The sequence below is a fragment of the Perca flavescens genome, chromosome 11, assembly GCF_004354835.1.
Source record: "Perca flavescens isolate YP-PL-M2 chromosome 11, PFLA_1.0, whole genome shotgun sequence".
NCBI classification, from domain to species: domain Eukaryota; kingdom Metazoa; phylum Chordata; class Actinopteri; order Perciformes; family Percidae; genus Perca; species Perca flavescens.
In genome coordinates, this window is record NC_041341.1 from 7,589,740 (window position 1) to 7,616,491 (window position 26,752).

The 26,752-nt window shown below is 43.1% G+C and overlaps 1 protein-coding gene across 1 annotated transcript in view; it reads right to left on the bottom strand.

Annotated features, from left to right (window-relative positions):
* Positions 1 to 894: 894 nt before the first annotated feature.
* Positions 895 to 26,752, bottom strand: part of vwa8 (von Willebrand factor A domain containing 8) — a 116,745-nt gene continuing 90,887 nt past the window's right edge. The window contains exons 38-45 of the mRNA XM_028591338.1: positions 21,889 to 21,997; positions 20,569 to 20,725; positions 14,915 to 15,023; positions 10,579 to 10,704; positions 9,806 to 9,964; positions 5,459 to 5,557; positions 4,265 to 4,503; positions 895 to 1,657 (exon numbers count right to left, since the gene is read on the bottom strand). Of these exons, the coding sequence (XP_028447139.1) occupies positions 1,549 to 1,657; positions 4,265 to 4,503; positions 5,459 to 5,557; positions 9,806 to 9,964; positions 10,579 to 10,704; positions 14,915 to 15,023; positions 20,569 to 20,725; positions 21,889 to 21,997 (1,107 nt within the window). The 3' untranslated portion in view covers positions 895 to 1,548. The remainder of the gene's footprint in view (positions 1,658 to 4,264; positions 4,504 to 5,458; positions 5,558 to 9,805; positions 9,965 to 10,578; positions 10,705 to 14,914; positions 15,024 to 20,568; positions 20,726 to 21,888; positions 21,998 to 26,752) is intronic.

The window sequence follows — 26,752 nt, forward strand, 5'->3', positions numbered from 1 at the left end:
AAGAGGGACATCCCTCTATGTGAGAGGGATCAACGGAGACTGGCAGTCAGACAGACTGTTCTATTGATTTGATCAGGCCAGCGCAGTGAGGCAAGTATCACAACCAGGGGCCAAACTGATACAGTATTGATGCACGTGGCTGCGCTTAGGCACAGAAAGGGAGATTATGACTGCACAGCGTGACATCATACAGCAGAAATACATACGATAAAACAGTGTGCACTTAATCTCTTATGTAATGTCTGGTAGATTCCTAAAGGTCAGCGTGATAGTTGTATGAAGTACTGGGATTGGTTAACAATCAAGAGACGGTCTCTTTTTTTTCATGCTGAAATGATGCTGAGCTCAGTTATTTTGTGCAGAATTACCTCCGATCTCCCGCTTGAATGAAGAGATCTTTTTAACTGACCTCCGAGTCACAGAATCGTCTTCAAAAGGACCTCAGCTACACACACAGAACACAACAGAATTTTCTCCTGATTTTCCCTGCAGTGGCTGTGTCTCTGTGTGTGTGTCTGTGAGTAAGAACGGAGGGGAGAGGGAGGTCTGGCAATGAAAGGCGATCTCAGATTCCTTGCAGGACTAATAGGAACATGGGGCGTCACAAGGTCCAGCAGCCAGGAAGGAAAGGGCTTGTGCATGTTGTCATAGATGCTGTAGGAGGAACACGCACGCACGCACGAGCACACACACACACACACACACACACACACACAGCAGGGGGGTTGTGCAACGGCGGCTGCCTTTGAAGAGTGTGTGCAGTCAGGTGGGAAATTCCCTGGTCACAGTCTCGGCATTCCAAAGGAGCCAAACTTATTGCCACTGGTCACATCCGAGTGTCGGGCAGGTGGCGCGTCAGTGTCACCTCGGCCTGCGTGTGTCTGTGTCTTTTTCTGTGTGACAGACAGATTAATGAGGAGGAAGTCCAAATGAGAGGGGGCCCGTTTCAAGTTCATGACCCTCCCTTCTAAGTTAAGCTGCTCGCAGGCCAAAAAAAAAAAAACAGGACGAAGACGCATAGCGTGCGTCAGCGCAGTCGGCCCCGAAAAAAACACAAAAACAACAGGTTAGGCTGTGGGTTTGATCCCCGCATGGGGTCTGAGACGGGCTCCAGGCATTCATTTAGTTACTGTAGGTACAGTGCGTGTCATTACACAGTACACAGTCGTTAAAACGCACAAAGATCACAGGCTTTTTTTTCGGAGAACACATTGTTCAGTACCTATTCCCAGAGGGACACTACGGAGCAGCTAAACATCACTCGACATTATCCTGTCACGCTAACACAACACTGTTAGATTTTACTGACAAACCGAAGGCTTATGTATTAAAAAAAACACACAAAAAAAACAAAAGATCTGTCCTCAGACCTGATACAGCTCAGATAAAGTTATATAATCTGATACAGAAAGTGGGTTAAGGACACATCGTGATAAGTCACGAACTTAAACCCAAAGTCTGACAAGTTTTGCAGCTTGCAGAACAAATGTTGAGGTTTTGAACGGCTGAGATAAGAAGTTTGCTTGTGCTGTTTTGTGCGTGTCAGTCTCACACACTGGCCAGCATCGTAGATGTGAAGATCTGCTGCAAGATTTGGGGGATCTGCTTGGTATCCATGGCGACGAAGGATCTCCCTGCCGGAAGGGTCTTTTGGAGTCTGAAATTAAAGAGAGAGAGAGAAAAAAAAAGATAAGACGCTCGAGGTTAAACGGAGGGACTGAACTTTAGCAACAGAAAAAAATAAAAAGACAGACAGGTACACATTCGCTGTGTCAACTGGCAGAGTGCAGCGCGCGTGTGTGTGTGTGTGTGTGTGTGTGCGTGTGTGTGTGTGTGTCGTAATGAAAGGGCTGTAACTCACATGGAGGGGACTTAGGAACAAGACAACACAGCCACTTCTATTGCGTTTCAGTTAGGGCAGTTTTTTTTAATCATCACTGCGATTATCAACTTGTGCAATAAAACCATCGCAAACTTTAAAATGTAACTGTCATTCTTTTATTTAATGGTGCCTTTTTGTGTTCAGTCCAATGTTCAATTTGTTCAGTACAAGAATGTTGGAAATGATTTCCTTGCGTTTTTTTTTTAAATTCAACAAGCAATTTTTTGTATTTTAGCGGAATTCTCAAAGCAGTAGAACTGGGGTACACTTTAATATCTGTTTATTATCTATCGCAAGTAATGTTGTTATCACAATAATGTAACGTTACCGCATATTTTCTTCATATTGTGCAGCCCCAGCTTTACTCCTCTGCTCGGCCCTTTGTATGAACCCACTACACCTGATGGTTCTCTTTCTTTCTGTCCCCCATTTACTGACACACTTACACATTCCTCTTTTTCAATTAGTAGTTTGTCCTCGACATGAGGCTTGCGTGCTTCCGTGACATGTGACCTGTCGTTACTCTGTTCCCACACTCTGACTTCAACCCACAGACTGTTTATAGTTTAGAGTTAATTTCTACCCGACCTCGGCTCCTTCAGTTAAAGAGTAATTCCTCCTGTGAGCGTATGTTTTCCGAGGCTCAGAGGTCTCTTTTTCTTTGCTTTTATTCTTCCTCTCTCGGCGTGCCTGCTCCTCACAGAGTCAGGATCAGGTCATTGACATCCTGAAGGTCCTTAAGCTTGTGACTGCTGCGCTCTAACCGTGAAGCCGGCGGCTCCACAAAGCGGACAGGGGGAGGAGTGCACTTACCCTTCTTTTGTCCTGCCTGCAAAGCTCAGGACGTAATCTGGGACGGGACAACAAAGGTCAGCGGGATCAGCAGCGAGCGGGAACATGAGTAGGCCTCAGAGAGACTCAATTGGAGAGTCCTTGTTCTGCTTCACTTTGAAGTCTAGTTGTTAGTTATGGGCTTTGGATGACAGGCTACAGTCTACATTAACTTTAACTTTGGAGTATCTTTAGCAGGATGCTTAAAATTGACCACATGGCTGCTTTTGTTACATGGGACGTTGATTTTTAAATACCATTTTCATCACTACCTCCGCTCCCCTCGTCCTTTTAACTCCTCTCTCTGGCATCTTTTTTTAATCCCCTTTTCCTCATCTTTTGTCCCTTACTTCCTGCCATCCTTTACCTTATATGGCTTAAAGGAACACGCCAACTTATTGGGACTTTGTCTTATTCCCCGTATCCCCCAGAGTTAGATAAGTCCATACATACCCTTCTCATCTCCGTGCGTGTCCTAACTCTGTCTGACGCACCCACCGCTAGCCTAGCTTAGCACAGATCCTGGAGGTAACCGGCTCCATCTAGCCTAGCTTAGCACAGATCCTGGAGGTAACCGGCTCCATCTAGCCTAGCTTAGCACAGATCCTGGAGGTAACTGGCTCCATCTAGCCTAGCTTAGCACAGATCCTGGAGGTAACTGGCTCCGTCTAGCCTAGCTTAGCACAGATCCTGGAGGTAACCGGCTCCATCTAGACTAGCTTAGCACAGATCCTGGAGGTAACCTGCTCCATCTAGCCTAGCTTAGCACAGATCCTGGAGGTAACCGGCTCCATCTAGCCTAGCTTAGCACAGATCCTGGAGGTAACCTGCTCCATCTAGCCTAGCTTAGCACAGATCCTGGAGGTAACCGGCTCCATCTAGCCTAGCTTAGAACAGATCCTGGAGGTAACCGGCTCCATCTAGCCTAGCTTAGCACAGATCCTGGAGGTAACCGGCTCCATCTAGCCTACTGCTCCCAATAAGTGACAAAATGACACCAACATGTTCTCATGTGACCTTGTTATTTGTACACGCTGTGACTATACAAATCACAACATGTAAATAGGAACATGTTGGCGTTATTTTGTCACTTATTATTATTATTGGAGCTGGTTACCTCCAGGATCTGTGCTAAGCTAGGCTAGATGGAGCCGGTTACCTAGTCCCAATAAGTCAGCGTGTTCCTTTAAATTAAGTTAACTGTTGAGACAATAAAGTAACGTGCACTATTTAAATTAGCTGATACATGGTTAAACCTCATTAGGTCTTACCAGTGTATCTCCGTGTGTACTTGGTCCACAGCAATCCCTCCAATCGGTCCCAAAACGTCTCAGGTAGAGAGGGAATGCCCTAAACATATTTCTTTGTAAATCTTTACAATCATTCCCAGAATGAACCAAGCAGAGTGCCTTGTTGCACGATTCTTTAAAATGTGCTAGCTCGAAGTTTGTTGTTATCGAAGGGATTTTGAAATCGGCAACACACAGAGCGCGGGAGGGGCTTTCCGCGGCTTTTTCCTGGAAATGAACCCCCTGTCGCCCACCTCCTCACCTTTCGGCCTGATCGCCCAGGGACCCGATGAAGATGGCGAAGGCATTGACCTGCGGGTCAGAGGTCAGGGCCTGGGCGAAGCGCTCGGGCCGGATGCCGTAGCGCTCCAGGTTGGCATCGCTGAGCACCACCACAAAGTGCTCGTCGGCCTCTTCCCGTGCCAGCTCCTTAATGCTGGCCTCGGTGCCCTCCAGGGTGTAGTCGCCGCTCATGCAGAACTGAGAGTGGGCATGCATGGTCTGCAGGGCAGGGGGGGTGAGAAATGTGATCAGTGAATCATTGTGGGACTGCAATCATATACAGTACAGGCCAAAAGTTTGGACACACCTTCTCATTCAATGTGTTTCCTTTTTATTTTCATGACTATTTACATTGTAGATTCTCACTGAAGGCATCAAAACTATGAATGAACACATATGGAATTATGTACTTAACAAAAAAGTGTGAAATAACTGAAAACATGTCTTATATTTTAGATTCCTCAAAGTAGCCACCCTTTGCTTTTTTATTAATTAGGGGAAAAAAATCCACAAATTAACCCTGACAAGGCACACCTGTGAAGGTAAAACCATTTCAGGTGACTACCTCATGAAGCTCATTGAGAGAACACCAAGGGTTTGTAGAGTTACCAAAAAAAGGTAAGAGAGAGAAAACGTTGTTTCTTTGCAACTAGGACTACAGTTGAAAATTAGCCGACTGGCTAACACTGGCGCATTTACAGAAATGTTGATTAATGTGCATTGTCCTAATATAAATAAATAAATCTTCATCTTAAAAAAGAGAAGGAGAGAAAGTTTAGCAGAAATAACTGCGATTAACAATATAGTTGTCTCTTTTAGTCAAATTTAAAAATATTTATTACCTTTTTTTAACAAATTACAAATTCTGGGATACATCTTTTAGTTATATCCCTGTCATGTGACCCAGATAATGTAATAACACAGGTACACAGCCTATGAAGTAAACCGCGCCTCTAAAAAAAATTTTCTAACTGTAAGAATTAGACAATTACATAATTATGTACCGGTAATTATTTTTACAGGCCTAAATACAGCAGCAACTTTCCAGTTAATAAGTGAGAAAGAAAGAAACACGATAATGTAAACCATTGTTTTCAGTGTATTTGGGTGGATGTGTGTGTAAATAACAGGTATACAGGTACAAACCCAGAGTGGACTGATTATGAAGGGTTACCTTGAGGACTTTGAGTCTCTGTTTGTTATTCTTGGGGACTTTGTCAGCTCTGACCAGCTCGATGTCGTAGCCGTCGCCTGAGTGGCCGATTATGTCGTACTGCGTGGAGAAAACAGCTCAAGTAAAGAGAAGAATTGACAAAGATGGAACAAAAGAAGCAAGTATTGTGATAGACAGATTCTCCTAAGAGGATGGAGGAATCAAGGGGTGCCTTTGATCCAAGAGTGGGCTTATGAGATGGCTAGGGGGGCGGCGTTTGAAAAAAAATATAAGTCATATAAACGGTTTGCAAGATTTTTACATTAGAAAATGGGGAAAGTCAAGCTCTCTGGAGGGCTCCTAGGAAGCCGTGTGCAACACCCCACCCCGATCCATTAGATGTTTTCTATAGCAGAATTAAAGTGTGTTGTTCTATCCTATCCAATATTTCCTATATTTCTAAGCAGATTGTCTATGCTGTATTCTGATAAAATGACACAATTGTATGGTACCACATGAACGTAAATGGCCACGACTTTGACAATGACATTTTATTGTTGCACAACTCCAGAACTTTGTGTAAACGCCTGTTGTGTCATCCTCATGCAGGAGCGAGAATAGCATGAAGTGTAAAGACGCAGTGTGAAGGTGCAGAAATAATTCCATCCTAGCTCCGAGCCCCCCCACCCCCCTACAGTATGGAAACCCTGTGGAAAGTGGACGTGCCTCCCATAGACCATCCGTCAAATCTGGCTTACATAAAGCCGGGTCAGCCTGGCACCGTGGGCTCCACTCAGCTATTTCAAGACCCAGGTATTATGTATATGGGCTATTTTTAATAAGGGCAGTGATGAGTTTGTAGGTCAGAGGTATGCGACTGTGTGTCTCATCCGTCCATATCACTGTTGCTGGGTCAGAAGCCTGTTTTGTCAAAATGTCAAAAGTTTTTTGTACTATACCTTTAAAAAGTTAGGTTTTTATACAACTCAGGGACCAAGAAATCTTTAAATTTAATATATAAATCAGGGCTGCAACTGACGATTATTTTCATTGACAATTAATCTGTCGATTGTTTTCTCGATTAACCGTTGTTTGGTCTATAAATCAGTGTTTCCCAAAAGCCCGAGATGACGTCCTCAAATGTCTCGTTTTGTCCACAACTCAAAGATATTCAGTTTACTGTCACAGAGGAGAGAAGAAACTAGAACAATATTTACATTTAAGAAGTTGTAATCACTAATGGTAAAGTTCAGAGGTTTTTCAATGATATATTCAAGTTTTCCGTTCCATTTTTGGCTTCGCAAATGGGGTGTGATATAAAGAGGACATGAAACTATAAAGTGACACATTCCTAATTCTAATCTTTCATCGTGCCATTTCTATTGCACACATTGTTTCAAATAGAAATCCTGCATAGATATTTATGTTTGACCAAACACCATCAATGGTTTGCCTATATTTTAAAATGCACAAACGCACGCACGTGCGCACGCGCTCACACACACACACACACACACACACACACACACACACACACACACACACACACACACACACACACTCTCTTCAGTGCTGCTCATCACATGTAAGTGTAACTGCTTTCTTTGCATAACACCATAAATCATAAGACATCTTAACGTGTGTGTGTCTGTGTGTGTGTGTGTGTGTCACTTTTAGGGATGTTGCCCAAAGAAAGCAGTTACACTGGCATGTGATGAGCACTGAAGTGTGTGTGTGTGTGTGTGTGTGTGTGTGTGTGTGTGTGTGTGTGTGTGTGTGTGTGTGTGTGTGTGTGTGTGTGTAAGACACTGATATGTGATCAATTTTAGGTTGGATTGAGTGTCACTTAGGGGCCAAGAAGTCTGTCTCCGTTCAACTTTTTTACACCCCCTCATATCTTTCCTCTCCCCTCTTCGCTCTGCCTCTCTGCCTCGCTCTCTCTCTTTTATCTTTTCCATGGTTCTACTTTGTACATATGGAGGAAATATTTATTCATAATTCAAATTAAATGTCCAAAGAGAAATTGAAAGTCCAAAGAGAAAACAAAGCGAGATCAAATTAAAAATATAATTTCTTTTTTTTAATTTTCCATTTGGCTTTGGCTTTTGAATTTAATATTTGGCTTTTGAATTTCAATTTAACATTGGCTTTTAATTTTCATTTAATATTTGGCTTTTGAATTTCAATTTAACATTGGCTTTTCATTTGGATTTAATATTTGGCTTTTGAATTTCCATTTAACATTGCCTTTTCGTTTGGACTTGACACATGTCAATGTAAATGAGGAGGCGTGGCCCAAAGGCTGGTGGGAGGGTCTGAAATACTATAATTGGGCCTGTGTTAGTGAGGACTAGATTAGGACTGGATTTAAAGCTGATTCTGGTTCCCAACTTCCCCCCAGGTGTGTCTGTTTAAAACACGACTCAGACAACTTCTCTCTTTTGATGTTATATTTAATTAAGCAACAGTACAAACATGGGTGTGGGTAGCTCTGCTTACGTGTGTTTGTGTGTGGTCAGATCTCGAGGACGCACACACACACACACACAATCTTAACTGAATAGTCATCGTCCGAACTGCGACCTCTTTCCCTTTTTATTTCTCTCAATTTTTTCTGTGAAATAGCAGATAGAAATTATAAAAAAGCAATCGATTCTATAATCTAGATCGGGAGTTTGCCGTAGTGGTAGCAGCAGCAAACAACTGGAAACTTTTTACAATTTCCATCTGCTATTCCACCACTAAATTCACTATTGAGACTTTATTATGCGATAAATTAACTGTGTAGAGTTTGAATATGGGCAGTTTTACAAACGTTGATGGCCAACTGCACATTTTCTCCGATATTGTCAGAAGATTCAGTCTGACGGGACAGCCAGCTGGTGGCGGCCGGGATCGCCTCCCTGCTGGCCAGCCAGTGATGCTCACAGACACCGCTGTTAGCTGGAAGTCTGAAAAAGTAGCCTACACGGGCTGTACAAAAGGCCGTCGATCAGGAGTGATAGTTGTGAGGAGGCTACATGTTGGAGAATAGCGCGGACACGCACCTCACACCGCGCGCACCACCCGGAGAAAAAAGTGAGAGAAAGAAAAAGGAGAGGTCGCAGTTCGGACGATGACTATCCGGTTGAGATTGTGTGTGCGTGTGTGTGCGTCCACACGTAAGCAGAGCTACCCACACCCATGTTTCTACTGTTGCTTAATTAAATATAACATCAAAAGAGAGAAGTTGGGAACCAGAATCAGCTTTAAATCCAGTCCTAATCTAGTCCTCACTAACAAGGGCCCAATTATAGTAACTACATGAAAACTTCACGGTTGTTGCATGAAATGTGGTTTGTGTTTAGCTAACATCATCATTTTCTATTATGTGAAACAAGAGGCCAAGCCAGCCTAGTGGTGAAGCTGCAGACAGATGCTTAACAGTGTGCTCCTCAGCAGTAAGCTCCCCCTGCTGCTCATAAGGTGCCTCTGCACCCCTTTGGTTTCAGACCCTCCCACCAGCCTTTGGGCCACGCCTCCTCATAAACGAAAAGGCAATGTTAAATGGAAATTTAAAAGCCAAATATTAAATCCAAATGAAAATCCAATGTTAACTTGAAATTCAAATATTAAATGAAAATTAAAAGCCAATGTTAAATTGAAATTCAAAAGCCAAATATTAAATTCAAAAGCCAAAGCCAAATGGAAAATTAAAAAAAAAAAATTATATTTTTAATTTGATCTCGCTTTGTTTTCTCTTTGGACTTTCTATTTGAATTATGAATAAATATTTCCTCCATATATACATGATTCCTGACTAAGATAGACTCCTTATTTTCCGTTCATGAATGGCCCATGAAATGTGTCGACTGTTGAGTTTTCTTTGCACAAACTAGTGCAGTCAAAAGACTGACAAAAGAGCACCAGCGGAACATCAGATGAGACAGTGGCAGGCAAGTAGCGAAGATCATGGGGTTATTCACGACTGAAAACGTTTGTAATTTACTTTAAAGGTGCCGTAGGTAGGATTGCGAAGATCCAGGACTCAGCCAAAAGATTTGAACATCGACAACTTCTCAGTCCCTCCCCCCTTTCCGCTAAAGCCCAAAACGGTCTCCTAAGCCCCTCCCCCCCCACAAGGGAGAATGGATGCGTGAAAGCCTAGCACAGTGACTCTCCTTAACAACACAACTCATTTACGTGGCAAACCAGGTGGCTTTGTAAATAAAAGTCATCACTATGACGTCAGTCGTTTGGAGAGGGAACACAGATGGTAGTCAAGGATTAAGATAAGAGAGACAACTGTAACCTTACTAACATAACATTCACTTGGCAGATGCTTTGGTCCAAACCGACTTGACATGATGTTCGGTGGGACAATCTCACCTTGAACTTGTGCTCGTAGCTCTCCAGAGCCTCCATGACCATGCACACAGCCTCCATGGAGCGCTCCAGCCGGCCGTCCACGCCGTTGAAGCGGTACATGCTGCCCGACACGTCGGCCAACACCCGCAAACGCTTGGGCTTCTGCTGAGGACTGCCAAGCTGTAAACACGCACGCACACACACACACACACGCGCACACAGAAAAACAGCAGCAACCAACAACTAAATTAAAGAAAACACCTACTTTGGAAAGTGTTTTGTGGAATTTGGTGTAGCTTACTTAAAAATAACATTCAACACAAGGACAGGGTTTCAAAACTGGTTTATGATTATTTCAAATGTAGACCTTCAGGCCAGACCAAAAATATGCAAAGCTTGGAGCTAAATAAGGTGGAAAAACATGGCATGCATATTATGGTTAGTGTGTGTTTGTATGATTAGTGTGGGAACTATCTGTGTGCTGTGTGTGTGTGTGTGTGTGTGTGTGTGTGTGTGTGTGTGGAGGGATGGGGCTTACTCAAGCACACATGACTGCAGAAGAAACGACTTAAAAGCCTGTGTGTGAGCTTGATCAGAAACACAGGGTTTAATAATAATCTCACACACGCACCACTGGAATGTATCGTCCGACAGATTAAGGTCAAAATGATGTGTGTGAGTCTGGGAATGTGTGTGTGTGTGTGTGTATGTTTGGAGGTGTGGCTCCGAGGGAGGGAAAAAGTGTGGTTATTTAAAAGTGTGTTTTAAATATCGGTAGCGACACCCGTACACACCTCTGGGTCCAGCTCTCCCCTGCGTTTATATATAGCCTTCTCTCCAGTCAGCCCATCTATGATTTTAGCATCATCCAGTTCTCCCAGAGCCTGGTTCTTCAACCACTGCCGCTCTTTCCCTTTAGCCTGTAAAAACACACACATACACTCAAAAAGTTGGAGCACATGTTACATACCAATCAACCAAATAAATAAATAAATAAAAACGCATTTCAAAATCTGTCTGGGGAGGATGATTTCATTTTGGTGGGGCGGATTGTGAAACGAGGAAAAATGTCAGACTGTTTGCAATTCAGGCTGACACATCATAGACAATACATACAGTACGAGTACACTAAAAGGAACTCACGCCCAATTACACATGCACACATTTTGTCACCACCACCAAATGGCCCATTTCCTCCCGCCCACGCCCACAGAACAAAGAACCAGGCGGCTGGGGTCTCTTTGATGCTCAGACCCCGTTTTTTCTCAGGATGTCACTTTGCTGCTGTGGTCACTTGGAAGGAGAGAGGTGAGGAGGAGGAGGAGGATCAACATCACTTTCTCCTGTTTTCACTTTGCTCCCGGAGGAAGGAGAGCTCCTTTACAGGAAAAAAAAGGAAGCTAACAAATGAAGGAAGACAATCCGCTCCTCCCGACCCATAATTGGCTCGTAGCGTGTCGATTTCTTTACAGAACACATGATGCGTAGGAACATAGATTGGTCATCGTGTCAGCACAGGTCTCACGACTTGGTAAGAAATGACGAGCGTAACAGCGTAGCTGTCACTTGTTTGTAGATAGACAGATGGTGAACACTATTGAACTTTAGATGTATAGTACAAGTGTTTTGAAAAGGTTACAAGGTTTCCCTCCACAACATACAGTATATGCAAGAAAGAGAGCAGCTGGATGTGTATGTATCAAGTGTTTCCGAATAAAGTTTAACCAGGATTAAAAATATTACTACTTTAGAGTATGACTGGACAGTTACTTAAAGTGATCATATTATGCTCATTCTCAGGTTCATAATTGTAATTTGAGATTGTATCAGAATAGGTTTACATGGTTTAATTTTCAAGAAACACCATATTTTTGTTGTACTGCCCATTGCTGCAGCTCCTCTTTTCACCCTGTGTCAGGTCTCTGTTTTAGCTACAGAGTGAGACCTCGCAACTTCTGTAACATCTTTGTTGTCAGTCGCACATGTGCAGTAGCTAGGTAAGGACTACATGAGCTAGCTAGCTGTTTCTCCAACTTCAGCCTGTACAAGGCAGGGTTAGCCGGGAGACTTCTTCTAAACGAGGGCGTACTTCCAACTTAGTGTGGAATACCTGCAGAACAGGGACATGGAAGTAGTTCTATACAATTTATTTTGTAGATTAGGGTGAATTTGTGTGTGTTGTAGCAGTGTTTTGCCATTGAGAATGAGCTAGCATGCTAACGGTTAGCCCCCTAGGCCCCTCGTTTCGGCTAGTGACGTAGAAAGCCGTGCAGATTTTGACCAGCTCACCCGGAGACTGAAGGCAGGACACATTCAGAAACCGTATCTCACTCAAAACAGCATGGGTGGTTGTTTTTTTTAAGTTTGTATGTGTGTGGAAGCACCAGAGACACAAAATAAAACCCCAAATCCCAGAAAAACTGATTTTATTTTCATAATATGGGCACTTTAAACTTACTTTCAGAATGCTGCCACAAAGTAGAATTTAGGATGGTGTATTGTACTTTTTTTTGATAGGTGTGGTTTGAAGTATTAATGGTATTCATTTTGAAATGAAGAAAAAAAGCATTACTCTACAGGCAAACAACCTTAGCTAAGTTAAAATAGGTTACATGCAACAATATGTTAACAGAACTGATGAATAGCTTAAATCTTAAAATGACATTTACCCAAACGCCAGATGTATTGTAGACACTGGCACTCGACTCAGATGGCTTCAAAAATAAATGTATACACAATGTTTTACCGTATTATAAAGCCTACAACAAAGCCGTTAAGCTCCATCACGTCACAAGTGGAATTAAACTGTGCATTATCAAAGGCCCTGTGAGAGCAATCCGAGTTGCCAAAAAGTGTCAGCTTGCTTAGTTGTGGTCTCTTTATTCATAGAGCAATTGCATTTTTGACAATGTGCTATCTTTTAATAAGCTCACTGTCTCTCTGTCTCCCTCTGCATCACTGTCATCTACTGAGAACTCCTAACAAGTTGGGACGCCTCTGCCAAAGATATGAGCCATTTTATTTCCCTGGGTCTAAAAGTACACTAGGATCAAATCTGCATTGTTTAGCGATTTCTTTGGCCAGTTAGAACTGATTTCCTTCTCTGAGAAGCTTGATAAATATGTGCGCAGCTGTTTACGTTTGGCATGCCAGTTCTTTCTGGAGAGATAAATCGAGAGGGGGGATTTCCCTAAGTGAGACTGGAAGGGGTAGAAAAACAATATGCTATCAGTGACTTCTTAAATCACTCTTCACGTATGATCAAAATAACATGACATCATAGCGCCCCGCCTGCTGAGATTGGTATAATCTCCATCGTCTTTACAGAGGGAAAGAAGCCCGGGGCTACAGGGACCAATCCAAACAATAACCGACGTTCATGTTCAAAGCCAGCGCTGGCATGGCCGCAAACACCTGGATGGAAAACACAAACACACACACACACACACACACACACACACACACACACACACACACACACACACACACACACACACACACAACACCACAACATATACAAATACTGTAGAGCTTCACACCTGGACGGGAGAATAATAGAGCAAGGCCTGGTGTCGCTGCTCTGTAATCATTCTCACACATGTTGCATGATTTTCCTCTCGTCACATACGCACACACATAGCACGCACGCACACACACACACACACACACACACACACACACACACACACACACACACACACACACACACACACACACACACACACACATCCATGCATCAACTCACACTTCCAGTAAGAAGCTCAAACAAAGGGAGGAACATCTAAACCAAAATAATGAAATGGAGACAATATCACATCCTGGATTTTATTACCGCCACCCCCTACCTACGCCTTTGCTTTTCATTCACTCAGCCAATGAGGGTGCTCCTATGGTACAGCACCCCCTCCTTCCTGTCTCTGGGGTCGAATAAGGTCAACCGATTATCATCCACCAACTTTATGACTCCTCGACTTTTGTTGTCTGACTGGCCAGGGTCAACTGGGCTGCAGTCCTCCCTGTCTGACTGTACAGTAAAAAAAAAAAGGTTGGATTGTGGCCAGGTTGGATCAGTGGGTAGAGCAGGCGCACATGTACTGAGAGGTTTATGCTTCGACGCAGAGGTTCAGGGTTCGAGTCCGACCTGTGACGATTTCCTGCATGTCTTCCCCCTCTCTGTCCCCTTTCTTGCCTAGCTGTCCTGTCAAAAATTAAAGGCAGAAAAACCCAAAAAATAATCTAGAAAAAAAAGGTAGGATTATTCTTAAACTGTTCAACTAAACTGACTAGAACATGCATGTCAAAAAAACATTTTAAACCAAAGAACATATATTGACATTCCAATTAACGTGTGTTAACACAGTGTGTGTGTGTGTGTGTGTGTGTGTGTGTGTGTGTGTGTGTGTGTGTGTGTGTGTGTCTGTGTCTGGTTGCATGACAGGAGAGTAAAACAAATGTATTGTGTAGACTGCGCTGGCATCAGCCATGCAATCAAAGAGACCAAACACACACACACACACACACACACACACACACACACACACACACACACACACACACACACACACATGCTCACACTCTCTCTCTCACTCACACTCACTCTCTCTCTCTCTCTCTCTCTCTCTCTCTCTCTCTAAACATATTAAGGTTTCCAAAAATAACATGAGGCTGAATCTGTGAGGAAATGTATACAACTGAATCCAATGGGATTTGAAATCCAGTGTTTTACTAAGGTAAAATAATCTCAAAGTGACGCAGCTTTCAGGCTTGTTGTCGTCACAGGATTATTGTAAATTTTATGGACCAACTGATCAAAGCTACGAAAAGGAAAGATCAAAGGCAACAGAAATTGCAATGCAGTGAGTAAAATTACTGTCAGTTAAATTGGCCATCTGTCGTATATCCCGCATAGTGACAATAAGCCACAGACCAATGGTAAGACTATGATAAAGATATTTCATTTAACTGATGTAGAAACTGGCTTCATCGATTCCTTTCATTGATGAAGGTACCAGTGAGGCTCTGAGCTGTCACAGCTGTGCCTTGTTCTACAGAATTTAGCAATATCAAAAAGAAGAAATCATGTTTAAAATAAAGAAATAAAGAAGTGTGATGGAGTAGAGAGGAGCTAACCTGTAAACTGTCCAGGATGATGCGCAGTGATTGAACTTGTCTCCTGACGGCGTTGGAGAAGCGCTCGTACGTGGCGGCATCATACTCGCTCATATCAATCTCCTTCAACCTGAGATAGAGGGACGGAGAGACACACAGAGGGAGAGGACAGACACATGACTTGATCTGATATGTTTTAGGCAAACCGCCCGTTATGTTGGACATGAGTTCTGTATAGTCTCCAACACTCTGCCTCCCATTCTCAAACATAATCACTGTACACATTCATTGCAAACGCTGAGAGTGCTGCTGCAAAGCGTTCATTTCTACTTGACAAGAACTAATTTTGTTTAAATTTAAAAAACAGGCAAATCTAAGGATGCAACCACGATGCAGCAGAGCAGAACACCAACTGCATTTCTTTGGTAAATTAGAAGCTACTGCTTCTTCATTTCCCTCTTGAAAAAGGTCAGGTAGATAGAGAAAGAAAGAGTGAAAATAGATCTCTTCACAAGCTCAGGACACCTGTGGACAAACTGACACAGAGGTCAGTGTTGTTAAATATGGAGCTCCTCTTTTGTGCATGTGTGTGTGTATGTGTGTGTGTGTGTGCATGCGCTCCAAAAACAACACCTGTGGACTTGACAAGACTGGTGGGCTGTGCCCCCCGAGCCGAGTTTATCAGTATAATCCCACTGTGCAGGTACTTCAGTATCGCTGACACACACAGACACAGGATCCTCCTTGTGTTTGGTAAGGCTGCTACCCTCACTATGTTTAAACTGATGTGTGTGTGTGTCTTGAAGAAAGAGAGATAGAGAGAGAGAGAGAGAGAGAGAGAGAGAGAGAGAGAGAGAGAGAGAGAGAGAGAGAGAGAGAGAGAGAGAGAGAAGTGAGAGGTGAAGGAAATCTCTGCCAGGTGTTTGAAACTTTTGTGACAACCAGACCGTGACCACCACAGAGATACAGACTGACTTTATGTGTCACGGCTTGCAACAAACCTGTGTGTGTGTGTGTGTGTGTGTGTGTGTGTGTGTGTGTGTGAGAGAGAGTAGAGTAAGACAGATGTATTGTGTAGACTGCGCTGGCATCAGCCATGCAATCAAAGAGACAAAATCGCTGTCCTCTACCTCTCCTCCTCTCCCTCTCTCTCTCCCTCCCCGAGAGGATTTAGCAAAAAAAAAAGAAAAAGGAAATTCACATAACCTGTATGTATTTGGACTGCGTAATGTAACAGGAGCACTCAGCTAAAATCCATGCAGACAAGGGATAAATGTCTGCAAACTCCAAAGTCCAAACCTCATTTTGGTGTCTTCTTGCAGCAGAAATAATGAAAGATTGAATGTGTAGGGACATAAAAAAACAAATAAAAAACACTTTAAACTGTGAAAGAGAAGTGTCCTGACCCTCCAAGCAAAATCTCAGCATCATTTGACTGGTACAGTAGCTGATAATAATGTGAACGACTTCCCTTTTTTAATGAATATTAAACATGTATGTTTGATTGTAGCCCATTCATGTGTACTTTCAGTAACTGGCCGGCATTCTCATGGCACATAATGCGCTCCAGCTATTTTGGACCTGCGCACACACACACAGTCTCTGATTCTGTTCCGCAGCATTAACACCACACCATGTTCAGCCCACAGAAGACTACATAGCGGAGTAACTTCCTCCACACATTCCTAGGTGTGTGCCCGTGTGGGTGAGGATGCGTGAGAGTGTATGTGGTGAGCAGCAGACACTCTGGCCAGTGGCCGCGACTGTTTCCTTCAAATTCCTGAACCTTGACCTAAACAGGAGAAAGAGAGTGGATGACAGATACGGAGAAAGAGTCTGTTTTGGCTCGGGGTTGGAGACACTGATATTTCATGCACACGACAGCCACAAAAACAAGGACGTATGCTGACACTCCCTGCGACGACACACAATACACAAACAGCGGCCTTCCATCCATAAGACCTGCCTCTCCCGCGCTTTAGAAAAGGACGGCTTTCTGTTCGCATGTTGGTTTTGTTCTCGTTTTATTTTGCAAACTGGGAGTTTTGACAGTGGCTTTGTTCTTGTACGTGTCCCATTCTGTCAAACATCTGTCCATCACAGCTTCCCACAAAACGCAGCATTTCTGTATTGTAATAAAAAAAAAGTATGAAATATGGTTGACGCTTCACAATTATCCAATGCTCATCAATTCTTGAGCGATACTTTCCATTTTTTTCAGTTTAAAGGCACATTTTCACAATACACTTTTTTAAGATCTTAGTAGTTTAACTATATTTTAGGATTTTAGACGTCGGACGTCTGGATCTTAAAGTGCTCATATTATGCTCATTTTCAGGTTCATAATTGTATTTAGAGGTTGTACCAGAATAAGTTTATGTGGTTTAATTTTCAGAAAAACATATTTTTGTTGTACTGCACATTGCTGCAGCTCCTCTTTTCACCCTGTGTGTTGAGCTCTCTGTTTTAGCTACAGAGTGAGACATTTTACTTCTGTTCTATCTTTGTTGGGAGGCACACATGCGCAGTAAGGACTACTAGCCAGTCAGAAGAAGAGTATGAGGGCGTGCCCTGACAGTACCTAGGTAAGGACTACTAGCCAGTCAGAAGCAGAGTATGAGGGCGTGCCCTGACAGTAACTAGGTAAGGACTACTAGCCAGTCAGAAGCAGAGTATGAGGGCGTGCCCTGACAGTAGTTAGGTAAGGACTACTAGCCAGTCAGAAGCAGAGTATGAGAGGGTGTCCTGACAGTACCTAGGTAAGGACTACTAGCCAGTCAGAAGCAGAGTATGAGGGCGTGCCCTGACAGTACCTAGGTAAGGACTACTAGCCAGTCAGAAGCAGAGTATGAGGGCGTGCCATGCTAGCAGCTAGGCGAGCATTATAACGTGTGTTACAAAGTGACCACGTTTGTCTCTGAAGTAAAGGCTGGACTACAATAGAGCTGTTTGGAGCAGTTAGTGAACAGTGTTTTCTGTTGGAGATGGTAAGTCCTGTCGGGATGGACTTTGGGCTTTTTCACTTTGTAAACCTATAACGTGCACAAAAAGATATAGAATACAATAAAGGAAAGGGGAAAAGCCAAAAAGCATAATATGAGCACTTTAAGTTATCAGAGAAAAAAGCTGAGCAAACGTTAGTGGCAGCTCTATTCAGGTTTTTTTTACCATTTCAATCAACATCATTGTTTTGGAGAGAAGGAGACCTCTGCAGATAAAAAAACGTCTAAACGATGAACACTGTGGGAATCCTAGTCTATATCCACGACTTTCCACTTCCGAGATTGCGCCGTTGTTGCCGGAAATTCCGCCGGATGTCCCTCTTTTCGGCCAGATGTCCGTCACCTTCCTCTTTCTTTGTGTTGGGGTTCTAACCTCCGGTGGATTTGTGAGGACTATGGTTAATTGCTCCTCAGATCTCTGCAGGGTAAATCCAGACAGCTAGCTAGACTATCTGTCCAATCGGAGTTTTCTGTCGCATGACTAAAACTACTTTTGAACGTACACATGTTCCACCAAAACAAGTTCCTTCCTCACAGGCAGACAGATGTAAAGGGTGACCAATGGCATTGCTTTATGAATGAATAAATATGTGACATAATATTGCGATACAAGGTTTCTGCCCGACATCCACAATAAAAATGTCGGCAGATATGGAGACACAGCCAGAAACATATCTAGAGATGTGTGAGTATGTGTGTGTGTACATGCTCGCATGGGTGTTTTTTTAAGCATACCTAAGCCTGTTTTTGCTTTTGTGTGTGTGTGTGTGTGTGTGTGTGTGTGTGTGTGTCAGGTACTCAAGGGTTTAGGGAAGGATCATAGTTTGATTGATGCTTAAGCCAACACTAAGTAAACAAAGGATTGTGCACACACATCGGTGAATGAAAAGGTATGGAAAAAGCCTGACAGAGCTGAAAAAAAAGACATAGAATCAAGCCGCCCTATCAGGCAGGTATTTCCGTTGTGTGTGCTCACCTGCTGTGTCAAAGTACAGTGACATCTACTTGGAAGCAGGGTATCAGCATGTAGCTACAAGAGTTTCTCCGGGCTTAGTGGGACACTGATAGACAGGCAGAAGACAGGGAGGTAGGGAGGGAGGTAGGGGACGGGTGTCAAAGAAGAAATATAGAAACGTAAAGAACAAGGAAAGAAGAAAAGACACAAAAAAGAAGAGAGAGAGAGGTTGTCCTCTTGGTGTGAAAGCAGCCAGTGTGTGAGAAGGGCCATGCAGGAAAGGGGGAGGATCAGGGGGATGGGGGAGAAAAGAAAGTAAAGAGAACGAGACTGTTTGAAGCAAAAGAGAACAGAGACAGCCTTCATGGCTGAGCTGGTGAAAGGGGTGCCCTCTTAAACCTCCGCTCTGAAGCAAATGTGTGTAAGTGCAGACACACACACTAACACACTAACACACGCACACACACACACCCACATGCCAGTGGGATCTACCAATGCGCTCATCCATCCATCCAGCCGGGGCACTGCAGCCTGTGGTTGTTTACCCAGGATGGAGGACCATACCTGGGATGGCTGACTGACCAGGAAACCCTGCAGATGGCCCAAACTAAACAAAATGGCCCACACCAGGGCCCCAGGAAGTGCGTCAGGCTTTGAAGCAAATTGAACATACAGTAGTGGCCAAACAGTGGAATTACAACTACTGGCCCGTCACGTGATGCCCTCTGACAATTTTGTAAGCGTCTCAAGCCCCGCAAAATGGCTCGTTTCAACATCCGAATTTGATCAATTCGGTCCGATAACATTTGGAAAGTCTAGAAGAGCTGCACGATTAAATCATTTAATCCCCGTTTGAGTTAGCGGAGCGCTAAACCAGAAGTAGCCGGCTCGGCCCTCGTAGGTCTCCATTGCGCCTGCTCTGTGGGCCGCACAGTGTGGAAGCAGCGGCGATCATCCAGGTAAGTAAGTAAAGTTTATTTGTATAACACCTTTCACTGATGAAAAATCACTTCTTCACAATAAAATGTAATACAATACAACAAATTAAAATACAAGAAAATGTAAATACAAATAGAAAACATAACAAACCCCTTGACTAGAATAGCAGAGTCTTCCATTGCTTTTTAAAAGATTCGACAGAATTCACACAACGTAGAGAGGGAGGCAAGACGTTCCACAGCCTAGGAGCCACTGCTTGGAATGATCGACCCCCCCTCTAGCACTCCCACTACCACTAATAGCCTCTGACCCAATGACCTCAGACTACAGTGGGGGTATGAAGCTGTATCAAGTCAGAGATGTAGGGAGGAACTAGACCGTGCAGAGCTCTAAAAGTAAGGACCAGGATTTTAAATTGAATTCTATACTGGACTGGTAACCAGTGAAGTGCTGCTAAAACAGGTCATTTTTGGCTCCATGTGCCAATGATCAACTTTCATAAGAATGAACGGGGCTCTGCCCCCCCCCCCAAGCCGCCAAGACACACACACACACACACACACACACACACACACACACACACACACACACACACACACACACAGGGAAGTTTCCAAAGTGGAAAAAGAGAGTCAGTCTAAAAAACATCTGTGCCTCCACACAGTTTCACACCTGTGGAGCTAACTCAGTTTGGATGTGGGTGATTGGTTAAGGATGGACCAATGCTACATGCTTTCTGCTTTCCCTTCATGGTATTATCTTTATTTAAAGAAACCTACCTTTCTTTGAAGGCCTTTTCCCCCATTTCGCGGGCTGCTCTGCGGACCTCTTCCGGAACGGCATCTTTCTCAGCCTGGGACACCTGGTAGACTTTGTGTCCCGCATCCAGCCGATAGGGACCCCCTTTGCCACCCAGCCCCGCCGTGTCTCTGCCGCCTGCAGAGAAACATCTTATTAGAGATGAAACGATCACAGTTGTTGCAGGCACTTTAGAACACAAATTAGAAAACTGATTTTAAAGAGAGTTTCAATTCAAGAGTTTCCATTAACTCAGTAAAAAGTTCCCACTTATTTTACTGCAAAATTAGCACATTGACATACACGATCAGTCGTTGAACTGCCGATAAGTGCTTCTCTGCTTATTTTTTTGTATTAACCTTCCACAAAAAAGTTGCAATTAGAGATGCACCGATTACAACTTTCTAGGCCGATTCCGATTTCCAATTTTCTTTGACTTAGGCCAGCTGATACCTATTTTAGCCGATTCCGATTTCATATTTTCTAACCACTTTACAGCACACTTAATAGAACATTTTGTACAGAACATAGACCTATATAAATTACTCCTGGAGTGGGAAATTCACACAAATCTAAAGTGCAACGTTAGAACCATTTCCTTCTTTTCACATCCAATATCCAACTGCGCAAGAATAGCGCCGACGCGCGCTTCACACCGCGAGCGGGTACGCGCGACACACGGTGAAAAAGTTGAGAGAAAGGGAAAAAGTCTGTGTGCGCGTGCGTCCTTAAGAACTGTAACTCCTATAACTTATGTTGTCAGTTAATTGTAGCGTTTACCGGCATGAAATCGCCATATGTCAGACTGACCTGCCGCTCGCCGGTCATGGCCGAGCACGTGAAAAACGGCCAATTCCGGTCACCGGCCGGTCTATCGGTGCATCTCAAGCTGCAACTAACAATTTCATGAATATTAATCTTTGGATTCTTGTTTAATTGAGCGTTTAGTGTATAACATTTCAGAAAAAATTAAATGCCCATCTCAATTTCCCAGAGCTCAAGCTGATGTCTTATATATATATATATATATATATATACAGTTTTTACTACCATCCTCTAAACCCTTTAAGCAGTTGAGCAGACGGAGGCTAAGTGCCTTGCCCAAGGGACAACTTAGCACCACTGCTCTCTCATATATACACATTTTTACGTGCCATCAATCATATTAATGTCTGTATAAAATTTAATCACAGATTTCAATCAGCATTTTGGTGAATATATATATATATATATATATATATATATATATATACAGAGTGTGAGTGCATGTTGCTGCTGACCCAGTAAGAAACACTGGTTACCTGTGCCTCCTGCCCACTGGTTTCCCCCAACGTGAGGAGCATTCTTGGGGTCGAACTTGCCATGTTTCGGGGCGCTGACATCCAGACCGCTGTCCCTCTGGATGGTAATCTGAAAGGAGAGGAGCGAGAGATACCATGTGGGTCAGCTTAAAGCATATAGGTGCAGATTCACATCCATCTGTGCAGATGTTGTAAGCCTCTGAAGTTGAGGCAACAGATGCCCCTAGCTTATGAGGGTTAAAGGTTCGGTTCAGCCCCAACTCACAAAAAGAAAACACATTTTCTACCCATCACAATCTTGCCATGTACGTAGATGGTCTTTTTTTTCCAAAAACAATGACTGAAAACTATTCTATCCATCCAGATAATTATATCCATCTATACTCTCTTCAAAGCCACCAGACTCATTTGACAATAGCAGTCATTTTACCTCACAGAACACGGCAGTTGCTGGCCTAACGCTGCCTCCATCGGTTAGTTAGTTTGTTAGTTTTATGAGCTCCTGACATTTTTCATTTTGAAAAAACCAAAGTCACACAATAACACTAACTAACTTACCGATGGAGGCAGTGGTAGAGCAGCAACTCCCGTGTCAAAGGAGTCTGGTGGCTTTACAGAGAGCTGAGATATCGACTTCAGTTGCCCGTCGTAAAGGGCCGTCTGACAGCAAGTGAAGCAAGCTGAAAATATTCTTAAAAGAGCTTACTGACATAGATGTTTTTAGGTGTCTAAAATGCATTTAGCTGCTGCCCCCTTCCACAGCTTAGTTTCCGTGTTGGCAATCCTGCCTGCTTCTCCAAGAAGTCCCTCATTACAACCATACTTCAAAAAATCTGAACTATGCCTTTAGATAACCAGTTATTGGCAGAGGTGGGTAGTAACGAGTTACATTTACTTGAGTAACTTTTTGAAAGAATTATACTTCCAGGAGTAGTTTTAAATCACTATACTTTTTACTTTTACTTGAGTAGATTTGTGAAGAAGAAACTGTACTCTTATTCCGCTACATTAGGCTACAATGAGCTCGTTACTTTCATTTTTACTTTTCATTTAATTAATTAATTTATTTAAATGTATTTTATTGATTGGATGAACTATCATTTGCCTAAAGAGGATTATTTTGTATTTTTGTCTGTCTGAGTGAATGTTTGTGTTAAAAATAAACCAGACGTTACTCAACAGTTACTCAGTACTTGAGTAGTTTTTTCACCAAGTACTTTTTTACTCTTACTCAAGTAATTATTTGGATGACTACTTTTTACTTTTACTTGAGTCATATTATTCTGAAGTAACAGTACTTTTACTTGAGTACAATTTTTGGCTACTCTACCCACCTCTGGTTATTGGATAACATTTGAAAATGGCTCAGGTAATCAGTTTCATGAGAAAAGCTTAAGTGTTTACAGTGTTAAACTCTCTGAAAATAAGCTTCAAGGAAAACTAATTGGTTTGCAATTGTAGTATTAACCCTAACCCGATTTATGAGATTGTAATTCTTTTCACCCAACTCTTAATAAAACCTTTTTTGATAACCTCCCGATGCATTGAATCAGTATGTGTGACAGCCACCTAAACACCCAAACAAGCAGCTACCTCTCACGCAGTCAGAGCATTGAGAGAATGCACTTTGTATCTCTACGGTCGGAGCTTTCCACAGGATAGACAGAGTAGTCTATGTCTTCTCTGCAGGAGAGGGATGTAGAGGGAGGGAGCGGAGACACAGAGAGGCTAAAGCTTTTGGAGTTTTAGGTCCATCTCAACGCCACCATTGGTGCCAAAATCAGCATGCTGGCTCTCATGCTGAGGGAGGGTTGGCCGGCCAGAGTCTGGCACGCATGAAGGAGTGAGAGAGGAATGGGTAGTTCAGTGGGGGACTAAGTGCACCCCCTGTGGTTCAGCTGCATTCAGCTTACATACTGTGGGAAACTGAATGGTATCTTTGGGGAATGAGGTCTGGTTGTCAACCGTGGACGGCTGTGTGTGTTGTTATCTTTGCTGTTTTTCTGTTGTTGTGTCATTCAGGTTTTTTTATAATTATTTTCAAATGTGGTACATAAATCACTCATGTATTATAAAATGTGGGGGGAAAAAATCAGATAGAGGAATGGCACATCAATAAAGACAAAGTCAAAACTGTTCCTGTTTAAAGGGATATGGCAGCTGTTACCTGACATTTGAGAGAAATATTATATAAAATGTAAATATAAATACACTTATGCACATGTTGATAATAGTGCACCCTTTCATTGGCTATAGCCCAGTGTCATATTTAGACTACTTTTACTGTCACAGGCCCCTTCCATCTTTGCCGTTTTTGATTTTTTTTTCTTTTCTTGGTTCGTCATGCCCTGAGCGGTTGAACAGACACTTATCTAGTAGGAGCAGCAGTCCAGCTGATCGACACCCCCTTCTGTCCCTCCATTGACCCACTGTCCACACCTCAAACTGACACAGAGGAGCTCAGGCTCCGTCCTCACATCATCAGCAGAGCTCTCTATATTTAGCACAGATTAGGAGGTTCAGTGTGATATAAACCATGTCAGATTACAAGGACAAGATAACACTCACTGTGGGAACCAGCTCGTACAGTGGACCGACGGGAAAGCGATGGACACAGCAACGTGACATCATGACTTTGCGTAAACATACACGGATGGATGGACTGGCGAGGTCCATCTTCACTGGGAGGTTTAATGCAGTGTGAGGGGTAGGTGGGGATGAGTCTCCAGTCTGGCTCTGGCTCCACAGAGACCGATTTTGCAAGTTTACACGGCGACGCTGGACTTGCGTATTCAAAAGATTTCACTCTGGTACCCAGTTTCAAAAGTTTTCGTTTGCAGCCCACCAAAACCCCGATGCTGTGTAAACGAACGGCCAGAACGTAAAAATACTGTTTACGTGTTAATATGTTGAAAATGTTAAAGTGATCATATTATGCTCATTTCCAGGTTCATAATTGTACTTAGAGGTTATATGAAAATAGGTTTACATGGTTTAATTTTCAAAAAAAACATATTTTTGTTGTACTGCACATTGCCGCAGCTCCTCTTTTCACCCTGTGTGTTGAGCTCTCTGTTTTAGCTACAGAGTGAGACATCTCACTTCTGTTCCATCTTTGTTGGAAGTCACACATGCTCAGTACCTAGGTAAGGACTACTAGCCAGTCAGAAGCAGAGTATGAGGGCGTGCCCTGACAGTAGCTAGGTAAGGACTACTAGCCAGTCAGAAGCAGAGTATGAGGGCGTGCCCTGACAGTACCTAGGTAAGGACTACTAGCCAGTCAGAAGCAGAGTATGAGGGCGTGCCCTGACAGTACCTAGGTAAGGACTACTAGCCAGTCAGAAGCAGAGTATGAGGGCGAGCCATGCTAGCAGCTAGGCGAGCATTATAACGTGTGTTACAAAGTGACCACGTTTGTCTCTGAAGTAAAGGCTGGACTACAATAGAGCTGTTTGGAGCAGTTTGTGAACAGTGTTTTCTGTTGGAGATGGTAAGGCCCTTTGGGGGGGTCTTTGGGCTTTTTCACTTTGTCAACCTATAACGTGCACAAAAAAGATATATAACACAATAAAGGAAAGGGGAAAAGCCAAAAAGCATAATATGAGCACTCTCAAAATGTATCCAGAGACCATCCCTGAGGCATTTCTGCTTTTCAAGTTTTCCAATCTGTGCCTTCACATCTGGAGCAGATGTTGGTTTTAAATGCTGTGCAGATGGGCACCGTGTTAATAGCTGAAAACGCTCATTGACTTTTACCACACACATTTTAACAGCCAGTCTAAGCATTTAAACGGTCAGTCTACCAAGTAAAAGCTGTCCTCTTTTATCTCTCTAGCAGAGTACATAGGAGTATCTGAAAGTACAAAACTGAAATAATTATCCAAATCACTGATCTTAAATATTTTTCAAAATAATGATCCAATTAACTTTTCTAAATAAAAAAGGAACTAAACATTAAAAACACAATTTAAGTGAATAATAATAATAATAATAATAATAATAATAATAATAACAGAAGTAAAAAAATATTTCAAATCTGAATAAAAAAATAAAAAGCAGCAACATAGGTAAGTCCGAGCGATATTAGTTTATTGCTGATGTATCTACTTTACCACAGTTACACTCCCTGGCCACTTTATTAGGTACACCTATAGAGGTAAATGCAATCCGATGCAATGTACCGTCATTTGACCTTGAAAGACCACTCAACCATATGTTTATTGGCGAGAGATTTTTGGTATTAACACCGCACGCGCGCACACACACACACACACACACACACACACACACACACACACACACACACACACACACTCACACACACACACACACAAACACACACACAAACGCACACGCAGAGTCACAAACATGCAAGGCACACTATACTAATCATCTTAAGTCCAGCTGTGTTGGCTGTTGACATTACGGATCTACATGAGAAAAACTGGCCGATCCTCCCATGACAATAACATGAGGGATGGGGGGGGCAGGGGGCTCCAGCAGGGTCTCAAACATCCTCACTGTCCCATGCAGCTGCAAACCAACAGAGCATCTGTGTGTGTAGAGAGCTTTACTTTAATTAAGATCCACAGGAGGTGTGTGTGTGTGGAGGTGTGTGTGTGTGTGTGTGTGTGTGTGTGTGTGTGTGTGTGTGTGTGTGTGTGTGTGTGAAGTAACCAGAGAGAGCTCGCTGCCATAGCTCTGTGGCGAGGTAAAGGGTCAGAGGTTTGTCACCACAGGTCACCTCCGCCATGTGACCGCTCTCCGATTACACATTAATGTATTGCTGCAGCTCCTCTTTTCACCCTGTGTGTTCAGATCTCTGTTTTAGCTACAGAGTGAGACATCTCACTGCTGTTCCATC